The sequence below is a fragment of the Leuresthes tenuis genome, unplaced genomic scaffold, assembly GCF_036924035.1.
Source record: "Leuresthes tenuis unplaced genomic scaffold, fLeuTen1.0.hap1 SCAF_4, whole genome shotgun sequence".
Taxonomy (NCBI): Eukaryota; Metazoa; Chordata; class Actinopteri; order Atheriniformes; family Atherinopsidae; genus Leuresthes; species Leuresthes tenuis.
Window position 1 is genome coordinate 8,830,944 of NW_027325358.1, and position 23,455 is coordinate 8,854,398.

At 39.5% G+C, this 23,455-nt stretch overlaps 2 protein-coding genes across 3 annotated transcripts in view; one reads left to right on the forward strand and one right to left on the reverse strand.

The window, feature by feature from the left end:
• Nucleotides 1-7,713, forward strand: part of LOC140305530 (uncharacterized) — a 25,505-nt gene extending 17,792 nt beyond the window's left edge. For both annotated transcript variants that reach the window (XM_072384441.1, XM_072384442.1), the window contains exons 8-13: nt 144-1,030; nt 3,806-3,877; nt 4,616-4,670; nt 5,025-5,168; nt 5,280-5,453; nt 6,285-7,713. In XM_072384441.1, coding sequence (XP_072240542.1) covers nt 144-1,030; nt 3,806-3,877; nt 4,616-4,670; nt 5,025-5,168; nt 5,280-5,453; nt 6,285-6,421 — 1,469 coding nt within the window. In that variant the 3' untranslated portion in view covers nt 6,422-7,713. The remainder of the gene's footprint in view (nt 1-143; nt 1,031-3,805; nt 3,878-4,615; nt 4,671-5,024; nt 5,169-5,279; nt 5,454-6,284) is intronic.
• Nucleotides 7,554-15,440, reverse strand: lrpap1 (low density lipoprotein receptor-related protein associated protein 1). Its single transcript, XM_072384443.1, has 8 exons — nt 15,128-15,440; nt 14,602-14,746; nt 12,506-12,636; nt 11,041-11,161; nt 9,842-9,997; nt 9,320-9,402; nt 8,801-8,977; nt 7,554-8,082 (listed from the first exon to the last, which is right to left on the reverse strand). Exons 1-8 carry the CDS (start codon nt 15,287-15,289, stop codon nt 8,014-8,016), a joined length of 1,044 nt encoding a protein of 347 aa, XP_072240544.1. The 5' UTR covers nt 15,290-15,440; the 3' UTR covers nt 7,554-8,013.
• Between the last annotated feature and the right edge of the window lie 8,015 nt (nt 15,441-23,455).

Sequence of the window (23,455 nt, forward strand, 5' to 3'; positions counted from 1 at the left end):
GAGCAGTTAAATGTCCCTGCAAAAGGACTGATCATAAAAATTGATTGATCGATGTAATATGAAGCAAATGTTCTGTATACTGTCGTTTCACTGCGTGTGATGAATGAACCACTTAATTAAGATCTGTTCCTCACCTTCTTCAGCCTCCACTTATAGCTGGAGCACATCTGTTGCCGGGGACGACCACAGCATGTCAAGCTCCTCCTCCAGTCAATCAGATGCAAGCTACGGAAGCAGACTTCCATTTTGGGTGGAATCATCAGCTCGACAGCACCTCTCCAATGAGACGGCATCAAGTTCGTCCACGCTGAAGGTTTTGACAAGATCAGACGACCTGCTTTATGCTGCTGTCATGGGAGGCTCTGGGAGCCATATGTCCTCCGCCCAACTCCATCCTCGAGGCCTCCATGATAGCGGACGGCAGAGCTCATTAGACAGTGGGATTGGGATAGCGACAGGCAGTCATTCGTCTTACTCTGGGAGCTATTCCTCATGTACGGGAAGTCTGGACATGGCCGGTCAAGTAGGAGGAGAGGAATTTGGCTCTGTGTTCAACCTTCCTGCTCCTCCTCCTTGTTCACCCCCTTCTGCCCCACCCCCAACCCCTCCTTCATCACCTTTTCAACCTAATGTAACCCCAGAGCACAGCTCTGCTAGCACCTCCTCCTGCTCATCCAGATGTGTCTCTCAAGCATCACGTAGGCACAGTGAGGAGTACCAGATTCCCAGCCTGCTCAGACTGTGGTATGACACCCCCAGGAGTCTGATCCATGCCCTGTCACTCAGGGAAGCTTCGGCCCAGGGAGCCCCACCTGAGCTGGCCAAGGACGGCAAGAGCAGTGGAAATGGAGGTGGTGGTCAGGTGAAAATGTTAAGCAAAACTCCTGCAGGACCGAGGGCTCAGCATCAGGCAGTGATGCAGCGCTCGCACTCCTGGGGCAGTGTGAGGGCGCCCTCTGTGGACAGTGAGGGGAGGTCCACACCTGGACCCCTACTGGTCTCTGGAAACTTTGTTTATGGAGAAGCACAGGTACTGGCAGTGTCACACTCATTCACACTCTCCAGCTTCAGATTCTCTTTAGGAGTTTTGCTTTTTGCTCTAACAGTTCTATTAAGTTATGAAATGAAACAAAGTGTTTAGAAACCATTCTGCTAATCACTCTTGGGTTTGCTCCCACTGATGCTAATCTACATAATGTGTCCGCTCGCCTTTTTCTGCCTACGGCAGTGGTCTTACACTCATGCTAATAATTGGGATCTTACATAAGAGATGTGTTACTGAGCAAGAAACTGCTCTTCAGTAAAACTCTGGTTTGGATGTTGAGGAATAAAGAAAGGAGAAATTATGACAACAAGTTATACTGAGACTTTGGCGACCGAGGTCACAGAAACTGTGGCAAATCTATAAAAACAAAGAACGCTAAGATTCTGCTCGTACATTTCTAAAATAATACAGGAGGCCCACTTTTCAAGGGGAACAGAGATGGAAAAGGTGCTTCTCACCAACACTTCTTAGTACAATGTAAAACATATTTAGTATATGAGCAAACATCCCACCTTCAAAATCTTACTTAAATACAGTTGAGGTATCAAGTATAAAATAGAGAAATTTCAGTTTTCCTTCTCACATCAAGGTCACACAATTTGCCGACTGCTTCGACATCTGAAACGTAAGACAAATCGACACCAACCAAAAGGCTGAGGAAACACAGCTTTAACATTAAAGGTTAAAGCTGTGTTTCCTCAGCATGTTTTGCTTTTTTTTCAGATGAAGTAGAGTGAAATATAATGGAATCACTCGATTGTGAGGGGAAAAGAAATGATGGAAACCTTGTAATCTGCAGTACTAAAATGCCTGCAGAAGTCTAAATATGCACAGGAGTCTGCAGTTAAGAGAGAGCTTGCGAAGCTTAATGAGCTGTTGCACCTGGATGATTTAGGAAATGGAAAATTAAATTACTAGAAACAGGAGTCAATGTTTGTGACCAAATTGTAACAAATTGGCTGAAAGAAACAGCATTTGGAAACAGAAGAAAACAAGGTTGCGGTGGACTAAAGAGGAGCTTGAATGAAAGTCATATTCAGGGAAGAATCATCTGCATTTGACAAGGAGGAGATGCTGCACTTCTGTTTGGTAAAATATAACCTATAAAGATGACTATATGAGGAAAACAAATTCCACAGTCATTGATGATATGGGCTTGATGTCAGGTAAAGGACCAGGGGAGATGGCTGTCATTACTTCTACAGTAAATGTACAGGTGGAGTCTGACATTTTGGACACTTTTCTCATTCCATCAATCAAACGGAGGCTTGGTGATGCCGAGGCCATTTCAGGATGATGATACATCTCGCCACATATAGAGTGTTTGAACATTTCCTCAGGAAAGGCAGAGCAACTCAATGACATGGCAAACAAATAGTTCAGATCTCAATCATAGGTCAATGACAAGACTCCATCCTGCAAACCTGATCTGTCAACTGCTGTACAAGGAAGCTGGAACCTAACTGATGAGGAATGTTGTTTTTCATTTGTGTCCTCAAAGAATTCAAACTCACAAAAGACAGAGGGGGTTCAACAAAGCACTCAAGTCCTAATTGTGATTATGTTTCTGTAAAAAGAAAGAAACAAAGATCATTTTGGTAAGAGGTTGTAGTTGAGAATGAGCTGCATCTTTATGTTTTTACACCCACAATATGCTTTCAGTCTGTCATGTGGGCAGGTTAGTCCAAATGACTTTGGATGTCATTGATCTGAAAACCACAGGGTGGGGGAAGCATGTAGAGGAGACTTAAGCACCAGACGGAGGTGACTGTGAAGCAAATTCAGGTCCTTCTTACTGTGAGGGGACAATACCATTCCCTAAAACACCAAAATACAAAAACCGTGATCATTGTGGCCGTCCATCACCAACCTGCCTTAAGCTGGTGGTGTTTTCTCTTTGATATGGTTGTTTGAAACCTGAAAAGCTCTCAGAAGACTTCTCCACACTGTGACTAATTAATTTTCTGCTGTGTTGTGAAAAGCACTTCCCTCTTGTAGCGGGCAAATTATCATCAGAGCGGAGAGGAAACAGCACGTCTTCTGATTTCTGACAGCTTGTGTGGGAGTGAGTGTGCGTGTGTGTGCGCGTGTGTGTGTGTGTGTGTGTGTGTGTATGTGGAGAGTGAGAGGGAGCAAAAGGTGCCTGAGAAAGTAAATGAGTACTGATGAAACTGACAGAAATCCTCTGAGAGGAGAACAGCGCTGCGTGAAACACAAATGAGTTTTTCTTTTTATTATTCCTTAAGCGTCAGTGGTTCAGTGTGTATGTATGTATGTGTGTGTGTGTGTGTGTGTGTGGGGGGGGGGGGGGGGTTACACATCCTGACTCCACAAGTGGTGGCCTATTATGTCTGTATGGCAGTTAATGTTACTGAAGCCCCAGCCAGTTGTGTTATGAGCTGCCATGGGGTGGAGAAAACAGTTAAATTGAGTCTCGCTGTCGACATTTTTGTCTGAGCCAACAACCCTTTTGTCTCATGTCTGCCACCTTAAAGATGTCAAAGCTGCCTCTCAGCTTTGTAGCACCTCTTTTCTTCACCCCCTACTCCCACTTTTGTCCTCCTCTTCATTAGTCCTCCTCATTAATTCATTTTGAAGCCTCTCTGTCGACAGGTGTTCTGTCTCCCCTCCTTATATCTCATTTTCCAGTACCTTACTATGCAGTCGCTTTTTTCTTTGTTTAAAGGTGTAAAGGTGTTGAATGTTGCAGTGAAAAACAATTAACCTGCCTTGACCAGAACTCCTCGTGTCCCTACTCAGTGCCATCATGGTTTGTACAACTACATTATACCAGAGCAGCTGTGGTCAGCGAGAAGCAGATGTTTGACTCAAGTAAGATTGTACTTGCAGGAGCAAAGAAAAAAGTCTCCTAATGAATTTATAATTTAGATCCCACGAGAGGTGTGTGTTGGTCTATTCCACTGCAGAAACATGCATTTCTTTTATTTCTCCTTATTTTTAAAACTGTACACTTTAGGCTAAGGGTTTGAGGATGCCAGACATTAACCTTTCAAGCAGGGCTGATTGCTATGTTGGCCTTTAAAGACCACACTAAATTTGAAAACATTGTCTTTCTCATTAAAACTTAAAAGTTGTTTTCATAAGCAGCAAAACAAACCCCTCGGTCATTTCACTTCCATTCTCCCTTTCCATATGTAAACTTTACACCACAATGCTAATCGAATCTTATAGATAAATTGCAGGACTGACTGCAGCAGTTTTTTTTTTTAAACTAGGCTTAAAACAACATTATAGATGTTTGGGAACCTTAAAACTATGTGTTTATGACTCATTTTTGAAGTACTTTTTTCCCGCATATTCCTGGATTATTTTATATTATATATTCATATTATTTATATTTTCTGGGATTAAAATTACCCTAGAGTGCCCAGGGGCTGAAATACCGCAGTTCACAACCTTATTTTCCAGCCCTGAACCACACACCATTTTGCATTACAGCTTCTTAAAAGTTTTGGCGCCTTTTGATGACGTCTTTGTGGTTTAAGTGAAGCATTGTACATTTGAGCCAAATTTCAAATAGAAATGCTGTTTTTTTTTTTATCTTTCTAGGCTGGCAGCTTTCCATCAGCAGACCTGTCGTCCGCCTGTACCACAGCTACACCAAGTACGTCAGTGAACTGTGTTGTAGAACTTTAATTATAATCTGTTCCTGATCTATGATCTCTTACATTTTTTTTTACTTCATTACATTTTAATACAGATGTAGTTAAAAGTTACCACTTCTTAAATGAAGATTCACTTCAATTACAGTCACTTCACACAATAAAAAGGCTGTTAACATGCTCATGCAGCGATTTAAAAGAAAGCAGTCACGTGACTTGCGACTGTTTACAGAAATATTCTGAATTAAGAAGTTTCCATTTTCACATTGCTCGAGTAGATTAACTGAATACTTCTACAGGTGTTTACTGAGTCCGTGTCGAATACTAGAATCATAAAAGCAAACATCTGTTAACAGACCCTGCTCTCGGTGAGAAACATGAGGACACTGGTGTTGGTGGTAAGCTAAAAGGACTAAGGAGGTTGTTGCCTTCTTCTCCACCCTCTGCCCCTCCTCCACCTCCTGTCACAGTTAGAATGCACAGGCCAACATCATCATGTGGTGAGAAAATTCATTTTTTGGTCAACTGAAATTGTGATTTAAAAAAAAGTTTTTGAAATAAATGTGGGAAAGAAAATGCTTGTGTCATGCAGGTTTTTTCCCCCCCTTCAGCTATGTTCCAGTCTCCCCGTGAAGTTCGTCCATTTGACTCTGGACCTCATAGGGACAGCACTTATAGTTATGTAAACATCCCCTTTAACCCCCTACCAGCTACAGAGCTTCTCTATACAGAGCACAGCTCAGCTCCTGTGTCCAGTCCACACAGTGCTGTGAGAGGCAGACCCGGTAAGACCACTGCAACATCTCATCTCAGATCACTGTTTGTCTTTTCCTGCTGCTAAATTGAATTTGGCCTCACCTTTAACATCCCACATTTGACGTTTCCCAACCTCAGCCCTGCACTGTGACCACAATAATATGAGACTGTGTTTGTTTATCGACTGAACAGGGGAAGCAAGCAAATGTCAGGCTTATGAGAAAGAAGCAGGAATATCAAACAGAACTGATCAGTTTAATTTGGTTAAAATAGCTGTTTTTCGTATGCAGTTGCCTGTATATTTGTGCTCATTATTCTGTCATTCTGCATATTGATGCTTAGAAATGTACCACCTCAAACCTGCCCGCTTACTTCCATCACTATGTTTATCATCACTAAGTGCATGAAAATGTTTTTGAATCAATTCATACAGGAGGATGATTGCATGTAATAAACAGAGAGACGTGCATGAATGAAAAACAGACAGGAATTGAATCCATTTCTGGTCTACTTCAAATAGCATAAAAGCAAACATTTGCACAATTAAAATCAAGCAATTTAATACAGTAAACAATTAAAACTGTGAAAGCAATACAATTCAAAATCCTTTATTCAATTCAGAGATTAAAAAAATCTTTATTTACAAGTAATTCATTGCATTTCTAAATCAGAGATGGGTACCAGTGAAAATATAGTAAGGTTCAGTTAAACATGACTACAGTGGCTGAATGATGCCCGTCAGGGACTGATGGGTGGTTGCATGTTTTTACTATGTAGACTTTATATTTGCCAACAGTAAGTTAAAGATGATACGAACAGAAACTTTTGGTTTTTAATTGCCCCTTTTTCCCCCCAACCAGAAGAGGGCCCCAGTTGCTTCGCCCACCTTGACATCACTGCCATGGAAACGGCTCTGAGAGTGGGGGCGGAGCATGTTCAGGGCAGGGAGGAGATGCTGACTCAGACGGAGAGCAGGCGGCGAGGGCCACCAAACTGACTCTGCGCCAGACAACTCCATGACACTTCGGAGCAGTTTCCACTGCAGGTTCTTTCCAGCCCTCTGAACAAGCTCAAATGCACTCGGTCGTTGTAATCATTGTTGTACTTTAATGCACCCACACTTGTGCCAGTGTGCAGAAATTCCCACAAGCAATCCATTCCACTAAGATAAAGAAAAACAAATGTGTGGGAGCTCCTCATGCTGCTGCTATCTTGTATTGTTTGTTGACTTTTCACAGATTTGTTCTTAACTGAGTGTTCCAGCATTTCTCTCGATTTCAAACCAGAAGTTTAACTTATTGGCCGCATTAAACTTACAACTGCTGAGGTTTGAGGACAATCTGCCTTTCTTTTGATTCTCTCAAGAGGACTGTGGAGCACTGGAATACAGAGGCCTGGCACCAAAGTAATCAATGATATCATAGAACTGTTTTACTCAGCATCCTGCTATAGTTTGTCAACCTGGAATGGCATTTACCAACTGTCACTGTTACGGGTTACAGCAGTACACAATCCCACAATGATACGAAGCTCTTTTCATTGCATTTGATGCCGTACAATCAACTGTTATGAGACCCAATTTGCCAAACTATCATTCCACATTAGAGCAGCAAAGCGGTAAGCAGCTTAGAGTTATATCCCAGGTGTAAATTACACTTATCCAGCCCCATGTGGCCAAAGCAGGACATACCTGAGTAATCGGCCAACCAGTAACATTATTCATCACAGCAATCAATGCTTGTGCTGCTGGTCTGTGAGAGGGCAGGAACTGATGAATAGAAAAGCACAGTTTGTGTTTACTATCTGACGCTAATTTAATTTAAGGCTTTCAGCTCCCCACCTAGTGTCTCTGAGGAGGAGGAAACAACATGATGAAGAGTCAAGAATGGCCTGTTAATGTCACTGTAATTGTAAATATTAACTGCTTTTCTTTAGTCCAAAAATATAAAGATTTAATATTTAACTATATTTTTAAAACACAAATGTATGTATGTTGTTGGCACGTGTATCCTTTATAAAATTAAAGATTGCCGTCTCATTTTCAGATCTGAATTTAAATGTTTCCTCTCCTAACCTACATTGTTGCAGCAGACCAAGCTACGTCTGACAAAAGCTCACAAACAGCCTACTTGATTTTCTGATTTATTATTTGCACCATTAACGACAGGGCGGTGTGCACAAACTGCTGCTCAGCAGCTAATATACATTGTTTTGTTAAGAGTAATTGAATCTTCAATCTCAACAATCACATTAATGCTACAACTTGACATTTCCTCCACATTAGTTGTATGAATAAAAGCTGCTCTGAACTGACACACTGGTATTTAAACTGTTAGGTCATCATTTTATCTGTACCTTGACTGATTTATTCTAATCAGTTGTTGATGGTTAAATGTACATCCAGCTGACTCATAAAAATGTCATGAATATTTAGTACAAACAACTTCATTAATTCATTCGGTGATTCATACAGTAGAAAAAAAGTTTAAAAAAAAACTACGGAAGAAATCTGTTTATGTTTTCATGTAGTTTCGTGTAACCGTTTGTTCACTCTGCCTTTAGTGATGTGGTGATCACAACTCGGGCCACTCAGAGCTCATTGTGCTGGAGACCCTGACGAGAGATCTTGTTGGACAAGTCCTGCATGTGTTTCTTCATCTGAAATGGGATAATGAAAAGAACACGTATGACCACTTAACTCCAAAACTGCTGCTTGTTAATATTAAGCTTGTTTTCTGTCAAACCAAACAGCTAATCCTGACAGAAACCATTATAATTGTGAAGTTTACCGATGAAGATATTAGTTGTTTCATCTCGTGCTCTGATGAAACTTTTCTTTTATTTAACAAAGGGACACTTAACTCAAAGCAGCTTGGACTGATCCTCCTTCTCACTTGATTCGTTATCTAAATTTTGACAACTAAAAGCTGTAGTCCCAAAAGCAACAGGCAATGTTATGTCAACGACCTCCATCTTGGTTCTACAGTCCTGTAACACCTTGTGACACATTTACTACATGAAGATAACGGATTTTATCACTGTGGTTTAGCATAGTCCCGTTCCCAAAACACTGACACATGTATTAGAATTTACTTTGAATTCATTGGAAAAACATGAGCTGGTTATAAAAACTGAAAATTAATCATGCTAATACTGACTGTCTGAAATCAAATGTTAAAATGTACACATTGACTTCCTGTCTGTGAAATTGTGTTGTGAAAGAATTAACTTTTAATTAGTCCCCTTTAGTAAATTTCTTATCACCAAAAGATGCTATAATATGTGGAATTATACTGCTGTTCGTACTGCAGAAACATTGGTTTCATCCTTCCATTTGCAGAAATTACAGCGCAAACAGCCATTTGTCCCTTCTCACCTTGTAGCCCATCTCCCTGGTCTTCTCAGCGAGTGTGTTGTACTTCTCCTGGTTCTTCCTGATGTGCTCTTTGTCTCCTAAAGACGCCACATGTTGCAGCTTCTGGTGAGACAGCTCCAGCTGCTCTTGGTAGTGGCTGTGCTTCTCCACCTTGGTTTCAAAGTGATGCAGCTCCTCCTAAATTTACAAAGAAAGGATGGAGGCAAATGGAGTGGTATAAGTTCAATTCATCTTTAATTGCATGCAAAGCCACACAGGGGTGCCTCCCTGTCATCCATCTCATCATGCATCCAGATAATCTATAAAAGCTGGATTCATTTGCTAACAGGGAACAGGGTGAGAGGAGAAAAATGAGATGTGAGAGTGCGATACTGCAGAAAATCTTAGAATTGTACTCCGTCTCAAGGCTCACATACACTAGTAGTATTTAGCTACTAAAGTACAAGTACATTGCTGTAGTTAGAGAAAAAGAAAACAGAATAATCTTTTAAAAATGGTCTCAGGGGATGTAAACACTACCTTCAGAGAGTCCAGCTCATCCTTGCTGAGGTTAGTTCTCTTGGCAGCCTCCCACAGTTCAATTACACGAGGCTCCCGAAACTCTAGAGAGCAGAAACGAGACAGAGAAAGATGAGGAGATAATCCAAGGGGAAAGTTTGGAGCCGCAACAAAAGTGTAGAGGGATAGAGCTTTGAGGCCAATCGGTCCGAGCGGATCTAAAACTATAAGTAGTCTTTCAGGACATATTCATGTGTTTATTTTGTGTTAAACAGTTGAAGGACAAACTGATTTGTGTCAATGCATAAATACAGAACTGGGAGCTGCTTTAAATAACCTGCATTATAACTCATTTCCAATTTGGAAACATATTCAATTTTAAACTGAAAGCACAAAACATCTGAGTAAAGCTGTCGGCATATCAACACAATTCTGCAGTGTTACTATGATTACAGATCCCTGTGATTAGGCTGATGGGATAAACGAGAAGTGACACTGAGATGTGAAAAGTGACGAGCTGAGCGGGTGTTTCTGTCTCCTCACCGCTGTCTTCAGTGAAGCCCTCGTGGCTGATTTTGCGGAGGCGCTCAAAGCCATGGTTGAGGTCTCTCATTTTCTCCTTCAGCTCTGTGTGCTTCTGCTGCAGCACGTGCTCTTTGGTGTCACCCTCCAGGGGAGAGATCACGTTCTTATGGATTTCTGTTCAGAGATTTAAATGAGGGGAGGGGATAGGCAGGGTTGGTGGGTTAAATGGGAGTCGAGGAAATTGGGGATAAATGACAGAGGAGAAAAAGGACACATTAAAGAGATTGAAAACAAGCATTTAAAATTGAGGATTTTCTAGATGCCAAGAAATCATTTTATTCACACATCAAATTTAATCCTCCCATAGAACTATGAGTTGCTGATAACGACCACAAAGTTATACGATTCATGTTTAATTGACTCAACTCACAGCCTACTGACATTTGGATCAAAAGCAAAAAGGCAAACGAACTGAAAACTGGGGAAATCAGATAGGCCGTGAATGGAGGTGGTGGTGCTGGTGAGATGAACAGAGACTCCCCTCAAGGCAACATGCGATTGGCTCAATATTTAAACGCAGCTGACGAGCAGAAAAATACCCCTGGCTGGTTTGGTGGCGATGTGGTGCTCTGAAGTGCTGATGGAAAATGTCTGGCATGAAACAGCAGCCAAGTGTCAGTCCCATCCGAAGGAGACGAGCCCGTCCACCCCAGGTCTGTCTGAAACACTGTGGGGCCTGTCGGCTCCGCTTAAAGCTCACAGCTTGATGTGATGTGGTGAGTACTGATGGAGCGGAGAGCAGTGGGTGGTGGCGTGTGCGGTGCGTGCCTGATCAAAAAAGTCTGAATAAATGCACTGAGAACTCTTCAGACAGCCGGCCAATAAAAACAACGCCACGCAGAACAGCCACAGAAGAGTCAGAGAGGGTGAGAAGGAATCTATTCATCTTTTCTCTTTGAAAACTCCGTTAAAGCTAAAATATATAGAAAAAAACCTGACCTTATTTGATAAGCCCGCATTCTGTACGAAGCATTTAGCAATAAACCGTAATGAAAGAGCTGGGATGATAGAGAGGGAGTATAAGACACTGCAGCGAGACTTATCGAACAATACCAAGACAAACCACACAGAGCAGAGCTTAAAGGCCTCAAAACGTAACCGTAGAGAACAATAAAACTAAGCAGAAGTGGTGTGACAAAGGGATGGAATCAACTCACCCTCAGTCCTGCTGACGGTATCCATGAGGATGTTGTACTCGTGGATCTTGTCCTTGTGGTGCTGGAACTCCCTCTTTAGGTTCAGCAGCTCCTCGTTGGAGAACTTCCCAGAACTCTCCGCCTGGTGGTGGAGGAGACAGATAGGAGTTAGCCTAAAAAGCATCAGATCAATACGAATATTTTTGCATGGGTGACTGGTAATAGCAGTCCAAATATGCTATGTCCAGGGCAACTGCTCGGTTAGATGCTTTAAAGGAAGACTGTTTTATCTAATTCATCTTCTGTTTTGTGACGATGCTCTCATTTTACCTTGTGTTATAAACAGAAAAGAATCCCTTTAAAAGCTTAAACTCAGTCCATGTCAGGCTGTGGCATGTTTTGAGTTACAGCTAGATTCTCAGAAAAAGATCACCAAACTGAAAAGTGTGGATGAATAAGGACCGATGCTGGCAGCTACAAGTGGGATTTATGAGTGATGACAGTCGACAATCTGGCTTCTATTCACTGACCGTCTTCATTAATATCACTTTCTTGATCTGACTGGTTGATGTTTTCTCTTGACAGTGATAGAGAGACGCTTTATTTGATCAAAACATGTTTCTTTTTCAAACGTTGTGGAGAAACTTCTTCCCAGAATATTCAAAGTAACAAACTATTTAACGCTGTTGTTCAGATCACAACAACTAAAAACGATGGAGTGGTAAAAGCACTTCAGCTGGCTGGAGAGGGCCATCAAATGTCAACGAGCTACTTTAAAAGAGATGCATTACTTTTCAAAACTATTTCGTTTTACCTCAATAGTGGCCAAAGGGAATATGGCTGTCATGACAACATTTCACATAGGCAGCAATATATCTGTGTAATAATGTACCTACTTTACTTTTTTAGATTTTCCCTTTGGGATATCGCTATTCTCTCCATTTTCTACTCCAAATACATGGTAGATTGAAAACTCCCAACATGAATAAACACAACTCAAAGATGGAGTTGGTGTTTCCATTGCTGCTGCACTACCTGAAGAGATTTACAGAAACTGATTGGTTTTAAATAGCGTGGAGCATTTACCTTCAGAGATTTCTCATAATACTTGAGCTTCTCTACTTCTTTTCCCCACCTCCTACAACAAGCTCGTGCCACTAAGTTTCAACCATTATGCAACGATGCAGCAGTGGAAGGATCTGTGGATGAATTATGCATCGCACTTTTCTTTTCACTTTAGCAACACAACATTGCACTAACTGTGTCCAAAGTAAAAGCTGCATTCAAAGACTTCTGGTGAAAATACTGTAGCTGTAACCTTGTGCGCACTCGATCGTTTTCATAATTTCTTTTCTCTGATTTGAGGCTGAGGTCTTCATTTCATCCGACCACTGTGGCTTTAAAGAACAGACCAGAAAAATAAGAGCACAAGCACTAAAATCACACTTGCATTTGTTTCCTCCCTCCTTTGCACTCAAGCACAAACCTTGTTCCAGAGTTTGTCCAGTCTGGGATCATCAAATATGTCTCCCTCTTTGACATCATGGTCTTTCAGTGAGTTGCTCTCGAGCGACCGCGCGTCCCTTTTCCCATCCATCCCGTACTTGGCCAGAATCACTGCAGACAACGATCATGAGACTCTTAAACAAACGCTGTGGTGAATAATCATGACACAAGCCTCTAGGGAGCAGCAACAGAGGTTGTAATGAGAGAAAGCACGAAAGCAAGACAATATAAAGAGGCTAGGACACGTAAATTCATTATTTAAACTAGACCCTAAACACTTGACAGTAAGTCATTAATTCCAAAGAAAGTCACAGCCCATTTTGATGCCAGAAGCAAAGTGAGAAGCATTAATGAAGGCAAACAAACTATTAAAACAGACCAACAGTGGGTGATGAAATAAAATATGTGCTTTTTCTCATATAACTTGCATTTTAAGGATGAATATGAAGAGGAAGATAATTTGCTCTACCACTCACTAAACAGAACAACGATTTAAAAAGACCTCAATACATCCACAACCTGCCAGGGCACAAGCATCTGTTTTACAGGATACGTAACAATAAATGGAGCCACATGTTTCACATTTCTACAGCATACAAAGTTGGACTTGGCTCTGAGGAAGGCCTGGACTTGTTATTCTGCTCCAGTAAACTGTTACTGCAGCAGCTGACTCAGCACCGACTCAGCGCCGTTATAACCCATCAGTGGCACATATTAACTCCTGATACGTCAATGGGAGGGTGTCCATTTACATAGACATGTTTTAACCACCTAATTAAAAGAAAAGAAATGCAAGAAGTTGTTGACAACTCTTGCATGATGATGGGCATCTATGTTTAATATTCAATTCTCTTCTTTTTCCTTTTCAGCCATGGTTCTGCACCAAAGCTAAATCTTAACTTTGTTCTCTGATTAATCCATTTACAGTAAGCAAAACCTCAGAGTGTCTCTTGGTGCAACAAACTAAGAGTTGAAGAAGAAGTTAAATGAAAAGGAAACTGAGGAGAGAGAAATAAATGGTTTTGACGTTAGAATGACCCAAGGAGGAGAACAGGATTCAGAGGGGAAAAGTTAACGTGAAGTCCCTCTGAAAAATTAATATCGGGCAACAAAAGAGCAGAGAGTGAATCTGCTGCTCTGCTTGGAGCTGCAAGGTCACTCCACCACTGGGGAGTGAGGACGAGTGCATACAAAGATCCTCTGCGTTAACAAGATGATGCATTTCAAGCTGCACTATTTGTTCGAAGCATTTTGAAAGCGAGGGAAATGCAAAAACGAATATGTATATATGAATATATGAAGATGTTTTCCTCTCTGTTAACTTCTCTTCCTTTGCTTTTCTTTTTTGTTTTGTTGATCAAACCCATATTCCACAAAGTTGGGGTGCTGCATACAATGTAAAACAGACAATTCATGAAACAATGTGCAAATCTCATAACCTGCCAGTTTAGTCAAAATAGATCATATAAAACATCAAATGTTGAAAGTAAGTGGGCAATTCTGCCATTTCATGAAAAATAATAGCTCATCTTGAGCAAAAAAAATGTGATCCTTTACCAAATAAGTTTTAGAAAACTGACTCTCAGACATACATCCGTAGCTGTGCTCTGACTCTGATAATAATTTACACTCTGTGCGCTTTAACTAAATTACTGTCGCACCTGATCTCTTAAAAACACTGGCCTTGAATGGCAATATAAGTGAATTATTACACTTTGCATAATCTACACTTCCTTAACCATTAATCTGTCAGAGAGGTCCCACAGTACGGCACCCACAATGCAACACAGGGTTAACAAGAAAACCCCAGATTTTAACAGCGAAACATCAGCATCAGTCTCTCATTATTGATACAGATTCAAATCACTAAAAAGAAAAGAGGAGTGCTTATCGATTTCAACTCATGTGCCTGAGAAGTTCTCCAATGCATGTTTAACTTGCTTGATGTTTTCTGTCATTGTTTCCCCAAATATTTGTAATGTGATCTTAACTTTTCTTAAAACTTTCTTAGGTCAGACAGACTCGGGACAAACCAGAGAGCCATTCTGGGCTGCACAAGCTGGGACACTTTCTCACCGTTGAAGTTGCGTCTGAGTTGTGCCTCTTTCTCCCCGTTTTCATCCAGCCCCTCCACCTTCATTTTTTTCCACTGCAGCTCATCTTTCTCCTGGATCTTCAGGTCGCTGTGCAGCTCAGCGTGTCGGACTGGGGACAGCTCCATCTATCAAGCCAACAGTTGGTTGGTTAGTTGGACACAATAGTGGAGAAAGTTTGCAGTGAGTGCTGTTTGCTACTCTTAGTGCCCTATAAAGTCTCACTTTAATCTATGTTTTGCCGAAATCAATTTCATAACCAGAGACTGTTCTGACCCGCACACCAAATCCTCCATCATACTAAACTATGTATATCAGCACGGGTGACATCATTCATGCGACAACTGTTTAACAGCTGGATTTGTGAATTGACCACAGATGCAGCTGTCAACGTTTTCTTCGGCCGCTACATTTTTCACATTGCTCTAAACTGTAACCTGAATAAAGATGACGACAACGTGCTGCTCCACCTGTCGTAGACTTAAACCAAATTTCTCTCATGTACGTACCCGTTTGGCTTTCTCCCACACTTGGTTCAGCTTAGCTATCCTGAACTCCACTGTCTGCCCATCACCTCCACTCGGCTTGGCCTCATTTAGTTCTCGAGAGTATTTCCCTGCCATAGCACCCACTCCGAGACACAGAGCCGCGACTAAACAGTGCAGTCTCATTTTGGAAAATAGCTAAACACCAACACAACAAGCGCCTAACATAAAACTAGCTGGCTAAAGTATTTCAGCCGTACAAAACAACAAACGGTCTGTTGTTGTAGCTCACTGAAGTACCACAAGTCAGGTGCCCAAGTGTGGGTGGACTCTTCCGCCAGACCTGCATTCTGGGATGTGTAGTTTTCTGTCTAAGACTTCCTTATGTGAACGCGCGGGATACGACCTTCTTTAAACTACAATTCCTGAGATGCATGTTTAGCGGTTACCTAGCAACGATGCGAGCGAATAGAAAGTCTCCACGCGTTTTCCGTTGGAGCTCACATCCTCACTTCGCTGATATGGATGGAGTAAATAAGCCTTTAAGTTACCTGATAAACTTTTTATTTTAAATGCGCAAATGTCACATACGCAAGTCAAGATTCTGTACGTCCCTCTTAAACATTGGGGTCTTTATAGCTGATTTTAATGCGTTTTATACGGCTTTAAAACTCACAACAAACAGAAGTAAACTTGCACGGTCCTATCTAAAGATATTTTCTTTTAAGAATATTATTCATTTGTTTGAATAAGCAGATGTTGTCATTAATATACATACTACAGCATGCGATTGATTAGATTTCATCTTCTTACTTTTATTTTTTTATTTTTACATACATTGGAAACCGAAAACATCTAGAAATTATTTTTGAAATATACTGACTGTCTGGATTTTGCCATACACTGGCTCATGATGGGCTTTGCTTCGTAAAGTTCTGTTTGTAAAAAATTCATGTGTTTTATTTATGAGTCACATTTAAAACAATAAAATAATATGCCACAAAAGCAAAGGAAAGCAAAACAGGTGAAATCTCTCTCTCTCTCTCTCTCTCTCTCTCTCTCTCTCTCTCTCTCTCTCTCTCTCTCTCTATATATATATATATATATATATATATATATATATATATGTATATATATATATTATGGCATGCCGTTCAGGAAATTAATCTTTGAATATATGGAATGAAACTTTGAATATATTGAATGAAACTCTGAATATATTGAATGAACCTTGAATATATGGAATGAAACTCTGAATATATTGAATGAACCTTGAATATATGGAATGAAACTCTGAATATATTGAATGAACCTTGAATATATTGAATGAAACTCTGAATATATGGAATGAAACTCTGAATATATTGAATGAACCTTGAATATATTGAATGAAACTCTGAATATATTGAATGAACCTTGAATATATTGAATGAAACTCTGAATATATTGAATGAACCTTGAATATTTGGAATGAAACTTTGAATATATTGAATGAAACTCTGAATATATTGAATGAACCTTGAATATATGGAATGAACCTTTGAATATATTGAATGAAACTCTGAATATATTGAATGAAACTTGACTGACGTCAGACTTCACGGAAGTGCCTGCAGCCATCTTGTCTAAGGTGTGGATACTGTGGCGAAAAGCGAATGACAATTAGTCAGTCCGCTCGGAATTTTGCAGGATGAATATTAAAGTATGAGGACATCATTAACACACTGGCGAATGCATGTACGGGCCAAAATCCTCCCGATAACCCTGCCCGTTCTTCTAACGAAGAAGTCGTAAGTCTGCCACGACTTCTTTGTTAGAAGAACGGGCAGGCAGCTGTTTATCAGGCCAACCTCAGCATGCCTTCAACCTCTCAGGAGTGCCCCAAAACGGCAATGCAGGCTGAATATTTAGTTAAGAAATGAACGTATATGACGATCCGTGACACAATGTCCACTTTGGGCACGATGCATTTGTCTGTCCGCAATCTGCTGTGAGTAACGTGAACAAAGCTGTGTCGCGGATCATCAAATACGTTCAATACTAAACTAAATATTCAGCCTACATTGGTCTATGAATGTGGGTGATTCTTATTGTATCTAAACAATATATAGCCTGCATTGCCGTTTTGGGGCACTCCTGAGAGGTTGAAGGCATGCTGAGGTTGGCCTGATGTCGTAAGTCTGCCACGACTTCTTCGTTAGAAGAACGGGCAGGGTTATCGGGAGGATTTTGGCCCGTACATGCATTCGCCAGTGTGTTAATGATGTTCTCATACTTTAATATTCATCCTACAAAATTCCGAGCGGACTGACTAATTGTCATTCGCTTTTCGCCACAGTATCCACACCTTAGACAAGATGGCTGCAGGCACTTCCGTGAAGTCTGACGTCAGTCAAGTTTCATTCAATATATTCAAAGTTTCATTCCATATATTCAAGGTTCATTCCATATATTCAAGGTTCATTCAATATATTCAGAGTTTCATTCAATATATTCAAAGTTTCATTCCATATATTCAGAGTTTCATTCAATATATTCAAGGTTCATTCAATATATTCAGAGTTTCATTCCATATATTCAGAGTTTCATTCAATATATTCAAGGTTCATTCAATATATTCAGAGTTTCATTCCATATATTCAAGTTTCATTCAATATATTCAAGGTTCATTCAATATATTCCGAGTTTCATTCAATATATTCAAGGTTCATTCAATATATTCAGAGTTTCATTCCATATATTCAGAGTTTCATTCAATATATTCAAGGTTCATTCAATATATTCAGAGTTTCATTCCATATATTCAAGTTTCATTCAATATATTCAAGGTTCATTCAATATATTCAGAGTTTCATTCAATATATTCAAAGATTAATTTCCTGAACGGCATGCCATAATATATATATATATATATATATACATATAGAGAGAGAGATTGTGGATTCTAAATTGACCCTTGGAATGAGGAGTGTGCTTTTCCTTGATTTTCCATTGTAGGTAGTAGCAAGTCGTATACTAACTGATATACTAACTGATTATACTGACTATACTAACTGATTCTTACAACTCTGCCGAGGTTCCAAGCATACAGAGCTGATATTACACAGTGACATAAACAACATCTCTACAGCAGCGTACACTCACACATACACACTTCCTTGTTCTACAAAGTTGTTTGAACATCTGATTTCTCCTTGGATCGCAAATTGTGCTCGTGGCAAATTAATGTTTTTTAACTACAAGTATAGATTTACAAATCAATCTTTATTTCTCTGCTGACCAGAGCTGAGTTATGTAGCTCTCTGCTGCTAATGATCACGACCAAAAGGAATTCAAACTCTTCTGAACTAAAAGCCTGTCACACACTAATTCAGAGCAATAACTTCTCTATACTTCTCACTTGTGAGTCGCTTTGGATAAAAGCTTCTGCTCAATCAATGTAATATGATAAACACACAATGAGAAGTTGTCTGTCTCATCTGTACTGCCACAGCTTCACACATGTTGTGATGATACACAGCTGATTCCGTCTACCTCAGAGGATTACTGTCTGCAATGGAAAACGAAGCATGGTCGAGTCGTGCTGCGTCTAACATCCTGTACTGCACTGTACCTTACCTTATAATGTTAAAACACCATAATGCATCATGTTTCCAATTTTCTGTCTTTTTCTTTCGTAGGGGACCTATTGTACAAAAAACTGTGAGTATTGTATAGATTAGTCACAGTACTATCATATGTGTACTATCAATAAAGAGGCTGTCGGCACCTAAACAAAGAGGACTTAGAGTGAAGAAATGCAAACACAACATAATCCTCAGCAGGATGTGTTTGAAGAAAATAATGCTGTATACACACCAGTGACTGAAACTACTCATTCAAGACAACCAAGGCTATTAGATTTAGTAAAAGACAAAATCAAAGAAAGTTTTTTATTATTGATTCAGTAAACTGGTAATCTTCACAAATTTTTCATACAGGGTCCATGCCAATACATCACAATAACTGAATTCAGTTAAACTTTATTAAACTGGAAGAAAGAATGGAGGTAATAAGTAAGACAGACAGGAGGATTGAAAGATGCTATATTGTTCTTCTCAACCCTGATCAAATTGTTTGTGAACTTCAATATCAATAGATTTGACATGAGAAAATGGTTTGAACTGAAGTGTGGGAATGGAGAAAAAAAGGCTTCAATCACTCAACAAAAGACCAAAACAAATCGCATAATCTTTCTGAGTGGTTTTAAATCAGCAATCCACCATTTATCACAGAACTCCTTCAGTACATACTTGACAACAGAAATCTTATTAGAACTGCAATTATGACAAATGTGACCATAACAGACATAGTTTAAAGACAAAATTAATTGTCAGGCAGCAGTCCATTCAATCATATGATTTGTTGACATTTTTAAGACAAAGCAGACAGAATGCTGAAACATGATCGGAGGCAGAGGTTGACAGCTGTTGTGTAGACACTGACAGAAGACATTTGGATTAAATCCCGTTATCAATGTTAAAACTTCTGAAATCAGAAGCAGAAGTATAATTAATATGTTCCATCTTATCTTTGGTCTTTGTTAGCCCCCACTTCATATTTATTGCCTAATAACCTTTTTACAGACTGTCTACCTTATTTGATGAACAAATTCAATCAAATTTACAATCATCTGGCTGTTATAACTCTTCCTTTAATCCGTTATGACAACAGTCGTTCATTTGCATGAGTATAGTATCTCAAACAGGACCACTTACAATATAAACTGTCCTGATCTTTGTCAGCCCCTATAACTCTCCATTTTCTCTCTCAGCCTGTGCTTTTCTCTACATCTCTGTTTATTGCTTCTTTGTGAAACAGGTTTGAGCTTTAATGAGCAACTGTGTCCGCCAGAGATCTGCCATCGATGGAGCCGTGCTTAATGAATGTGTCTGTCTGCTTATGAGGACAGCCAGCGAGCATGAAAGGTCAACATTACCTTGTACAAGGCCCTGAGATATTGTCAGGAAACAATGAAGCTTTTTTTTGGCTAGGCCCATTACAGCTGTTTCAGCATCCCCACATGTACAGGTTACTCATATTCATGCAAATGTGCTACAGCAATTATAGGAATCTTTTAATTCTTTAAGTTATCTAAGCTTATTCATAAATTAACTCGTCAACTATTTTCTTCTGTCAATTAGATTCTTATTGATTTTTCAGTTAGCTTCTTAAATTTATTGTATTGTTTAGATTTATCTAATTCAGCTATTTTATTTTAATCTATTCATGCATTTTAAAATAAATACACACACACACACACATATACATGTATAGACAGAGAGAGAGAGATTTGTATGTGCAGGGTTATAGAGGTTTTTCAAGCTTTTTTCCCTTGTGAAAACAGTGGCCTTTTAAAGCTTTTTACATGCTGGCTTACATGCAGTGCTACTGAAAAGATTTCTGCTGGTAATTTTAGCACCTTTTAACATGTGTTTTGATAAGAAACCATACAAACAGGAGAATTGTTTAAATGACTGGGCTTTCAGAGGACCAATTACTACCTACAATTAAATAGGAAGATGCAAAACTGAACAAAAGGGGAAGGAAGTTTAAGCCATTAATCATCATGGGGATTACGAGATCACTTTCAAATAAAATGGACAAGCTTGGAGCACAGAAGAGGAAGCAGCAGGAATATTGAGAAGGCAGTATTATTTGTTTCACTAAGATGTAGCTGCAGGGACAACTCTACCTGAATTTCAGACTATATGAGAAGGCAAAGAGTGCAGACAGAGAGGACTGTAATGCTTTATCATAAGAGATGGACTAATCCAGGACATGTTGCTCTGAATGACCATCTTTGCGCCACAGATGTAGAACTGTTGGCTGTGAGTTTACATCTATTACATCCATTATCCATGAAAGGAGTTCATGTGTTATACTGGTAGCAGTGTATATCTCACCTTTAGCTTCTGCTGATGCTACATGTGACATCACCAGCTCAATTGTAGTCAGGTCACACACAACACACTAATACATTCATTTTGATTTCAGCAGCACATCTCTGTCTGCTACTGTACCAGTTTTCCAACTGTTTGTCATTTAAAAAAAAAAAAGGTAAATATTTATGTCTTTATTACACTAACAAACTTTTGTCTCAATACCAAGTCCACTATTGCAAAACTCCTAACACATTCATCATGTCACATCATATCATATTCATCATAGCAGACTGCACTGGAGATGCAACACTAAGGATGTCTTTGAGAAGGGACTGTACTTAAGGAAGCTTAGGTGCATCAAGATGTTGCATCTCTTCAATATATCTGTGGTGGAGAGTGCAGTTTACTGCAGCAGCCGCATCAGAGCCAGAGACTCAAAGAAACAAACTGATGAAGAAGGCTGGCTCTGTGCTGGGGACTGCTCTTGAGCACATGGACTAGACTGTAAATAGAAGAATGCTGCACAAACTGAAGAATATAAAGAACAACACTGACCACCTTCTACATAACATCGTGTTTAAACAACGAGTTATACACGCGCTATCATGTAACAGAGAGATACGGGAGGTCTTTCCTGTCAGCAGCATAACAATACATAACAAAAACTTATGATAACTGGTAAGAAATCTAATTACTATACATTTCCTTCTATTTACACTTTTGCAGTGGTTTGACAGTAAAGTTATTCAATCACAATTTCCTCCAAAGTCATGAATACCTTCCTCGGTCAATGTATATCACCAGGAAAATCCTTCCAACTACAACTAATTGTACTGACAATAAGATACTCTTACCTTTCACCGAATGCCATTACATGAGTGCATTACAAATTAAAATCTGCTGTATTATGATAAACAGATAAACATTTCACTTGCACTAACACAAATCATTCTGACTCTTGTAGAAACGTTAGTAAATCTATTTATAAATCTTTAAAAATTAGGTCATATTTGCTTTGACATGTATATAAAGGCAAAAACACAATGAGAGTAGATTTACGCTTAGTGTAGTAGGTGCATTTTTATTGGAGTAAGAAACAGTATGTAACACATCTTAGTGATTTGACATGAAGCGGCCTTTTCCCTTTTGTAATGCAACATAAAAGAAAAGTGTATTCAGTGCCCCAGTAATGTTGCTGGGTGACAGGATTTGTCATCTTTAATGGTAGCATGAGTGACTTTTGGGTGAATTATGCATGAAATGTTTTGGTGTTAACTGAGGTTCACTAATGTCAGGTCAGGTGTGTATTTGAAAACACACTGCGTTAGGTGTTTGCAGCAGTAGACATGGTATTGAGATAAGAGTTAAAACTAAACTGAAAAGTGTTTCTCTGTGGTCTTCTACTAGTTTGATAAACAGTATTAAATTCTATGGAGTTCTGTTGTAATGTCAAACATCCAAAGGAAAAGAGTATGCTAGATGTTGGTTTGATTGCAATAAAGTGTGCACGCCTGATGTGTCTGTTGACCAGAGTCTGCAGTTACAAGTCACGAAGGCGAGAAAGATATTGGGTCAGAGTGAAGATGCACCTCAGCATTCAGCCCACAGTGACACGGTGACTTTTACATAAAACAAGTTTGATGACGGCATTATTTTGTGTCCCTTTGGCTTTCATTAGGTGGACAGAGGCTGAGGGGAGGTTTAAGAACTACGACTGCACAAAAGAAAGAAAGGAAGGAAGAAAGAAAGACATGGCAGGTGTTTAATCAGGAGAACTTGTTGTCCTGTGGCTGTTAGGAAAGTCATAATGAAATGAAGGACATATTCAATCACTGACCATGAACAAACAGTCGTTAAGACCAAGTGACTGAAATACACCAGCTTCAATTATCCTTATATTTCTGCTAATATAGCTACAGGGAACAAAAGGAGCAGACATCACATTAACTTAGAGTCTAGCCTTTTAATCCTTGATTAAAAAAAACTTCCCCAAATCGTTTAAAAGCTATTTCATTCTACTTTTAACAGAACAGAGACAGTTTCACCTTGTAATAGAAATGACAGTCTGTCAGAATTTCGCTTCTTTTAAGTGGAAAAACTGTTTTTAAAGCAATTCATTATTAATAACTACAGTAAAAGAGCCCCCTCCCCCAGCTAAACCATTTTAAGTGTAACCTTGAACAAATTAGAAGAGCAATATGGCTTCAAATTTTTTTGTACATGAATAAATTTAAAAGCAGTTTTTTTAGGTTTGATTTGAGTCCAAATTGAAGGCTCAAACAGCACATGTATTTGATTTTATGTAATTTCTGATAAAGAGTTTCTGCTATATCTGGACCTTTGAGGTTTTCTATTTTTTGCATATGTGCAGAAGGGAGATTTTCCTCATGTCTACTAAAATGATTTTCCAACATATTTCAGCTTATCA

Coding starts and splice junctions, on each gene's coding strand:
- lrpap1 (XM_072384443.1), bottom strand. CDS start 15,289: ATGAGACTGCACTGTTTAGTCGCGGCTCTGTGTCTCGGAGTGGGTGCT. Junction 11,162..12,505: donor TGGACAAACTCTGGAACAAG/GTTTGTGCTTGA, acceptor CTCCACCACCAG/GCGGAGAGTTCTGGGAAGTT. Junction 9,403..9,841: donor GGGCTTCACTGAAGACAGCG/GTGAGGAGACAG, acceptor TCTGCTCTCTAG/AGTTTCGGGAGCCTCGTGTA.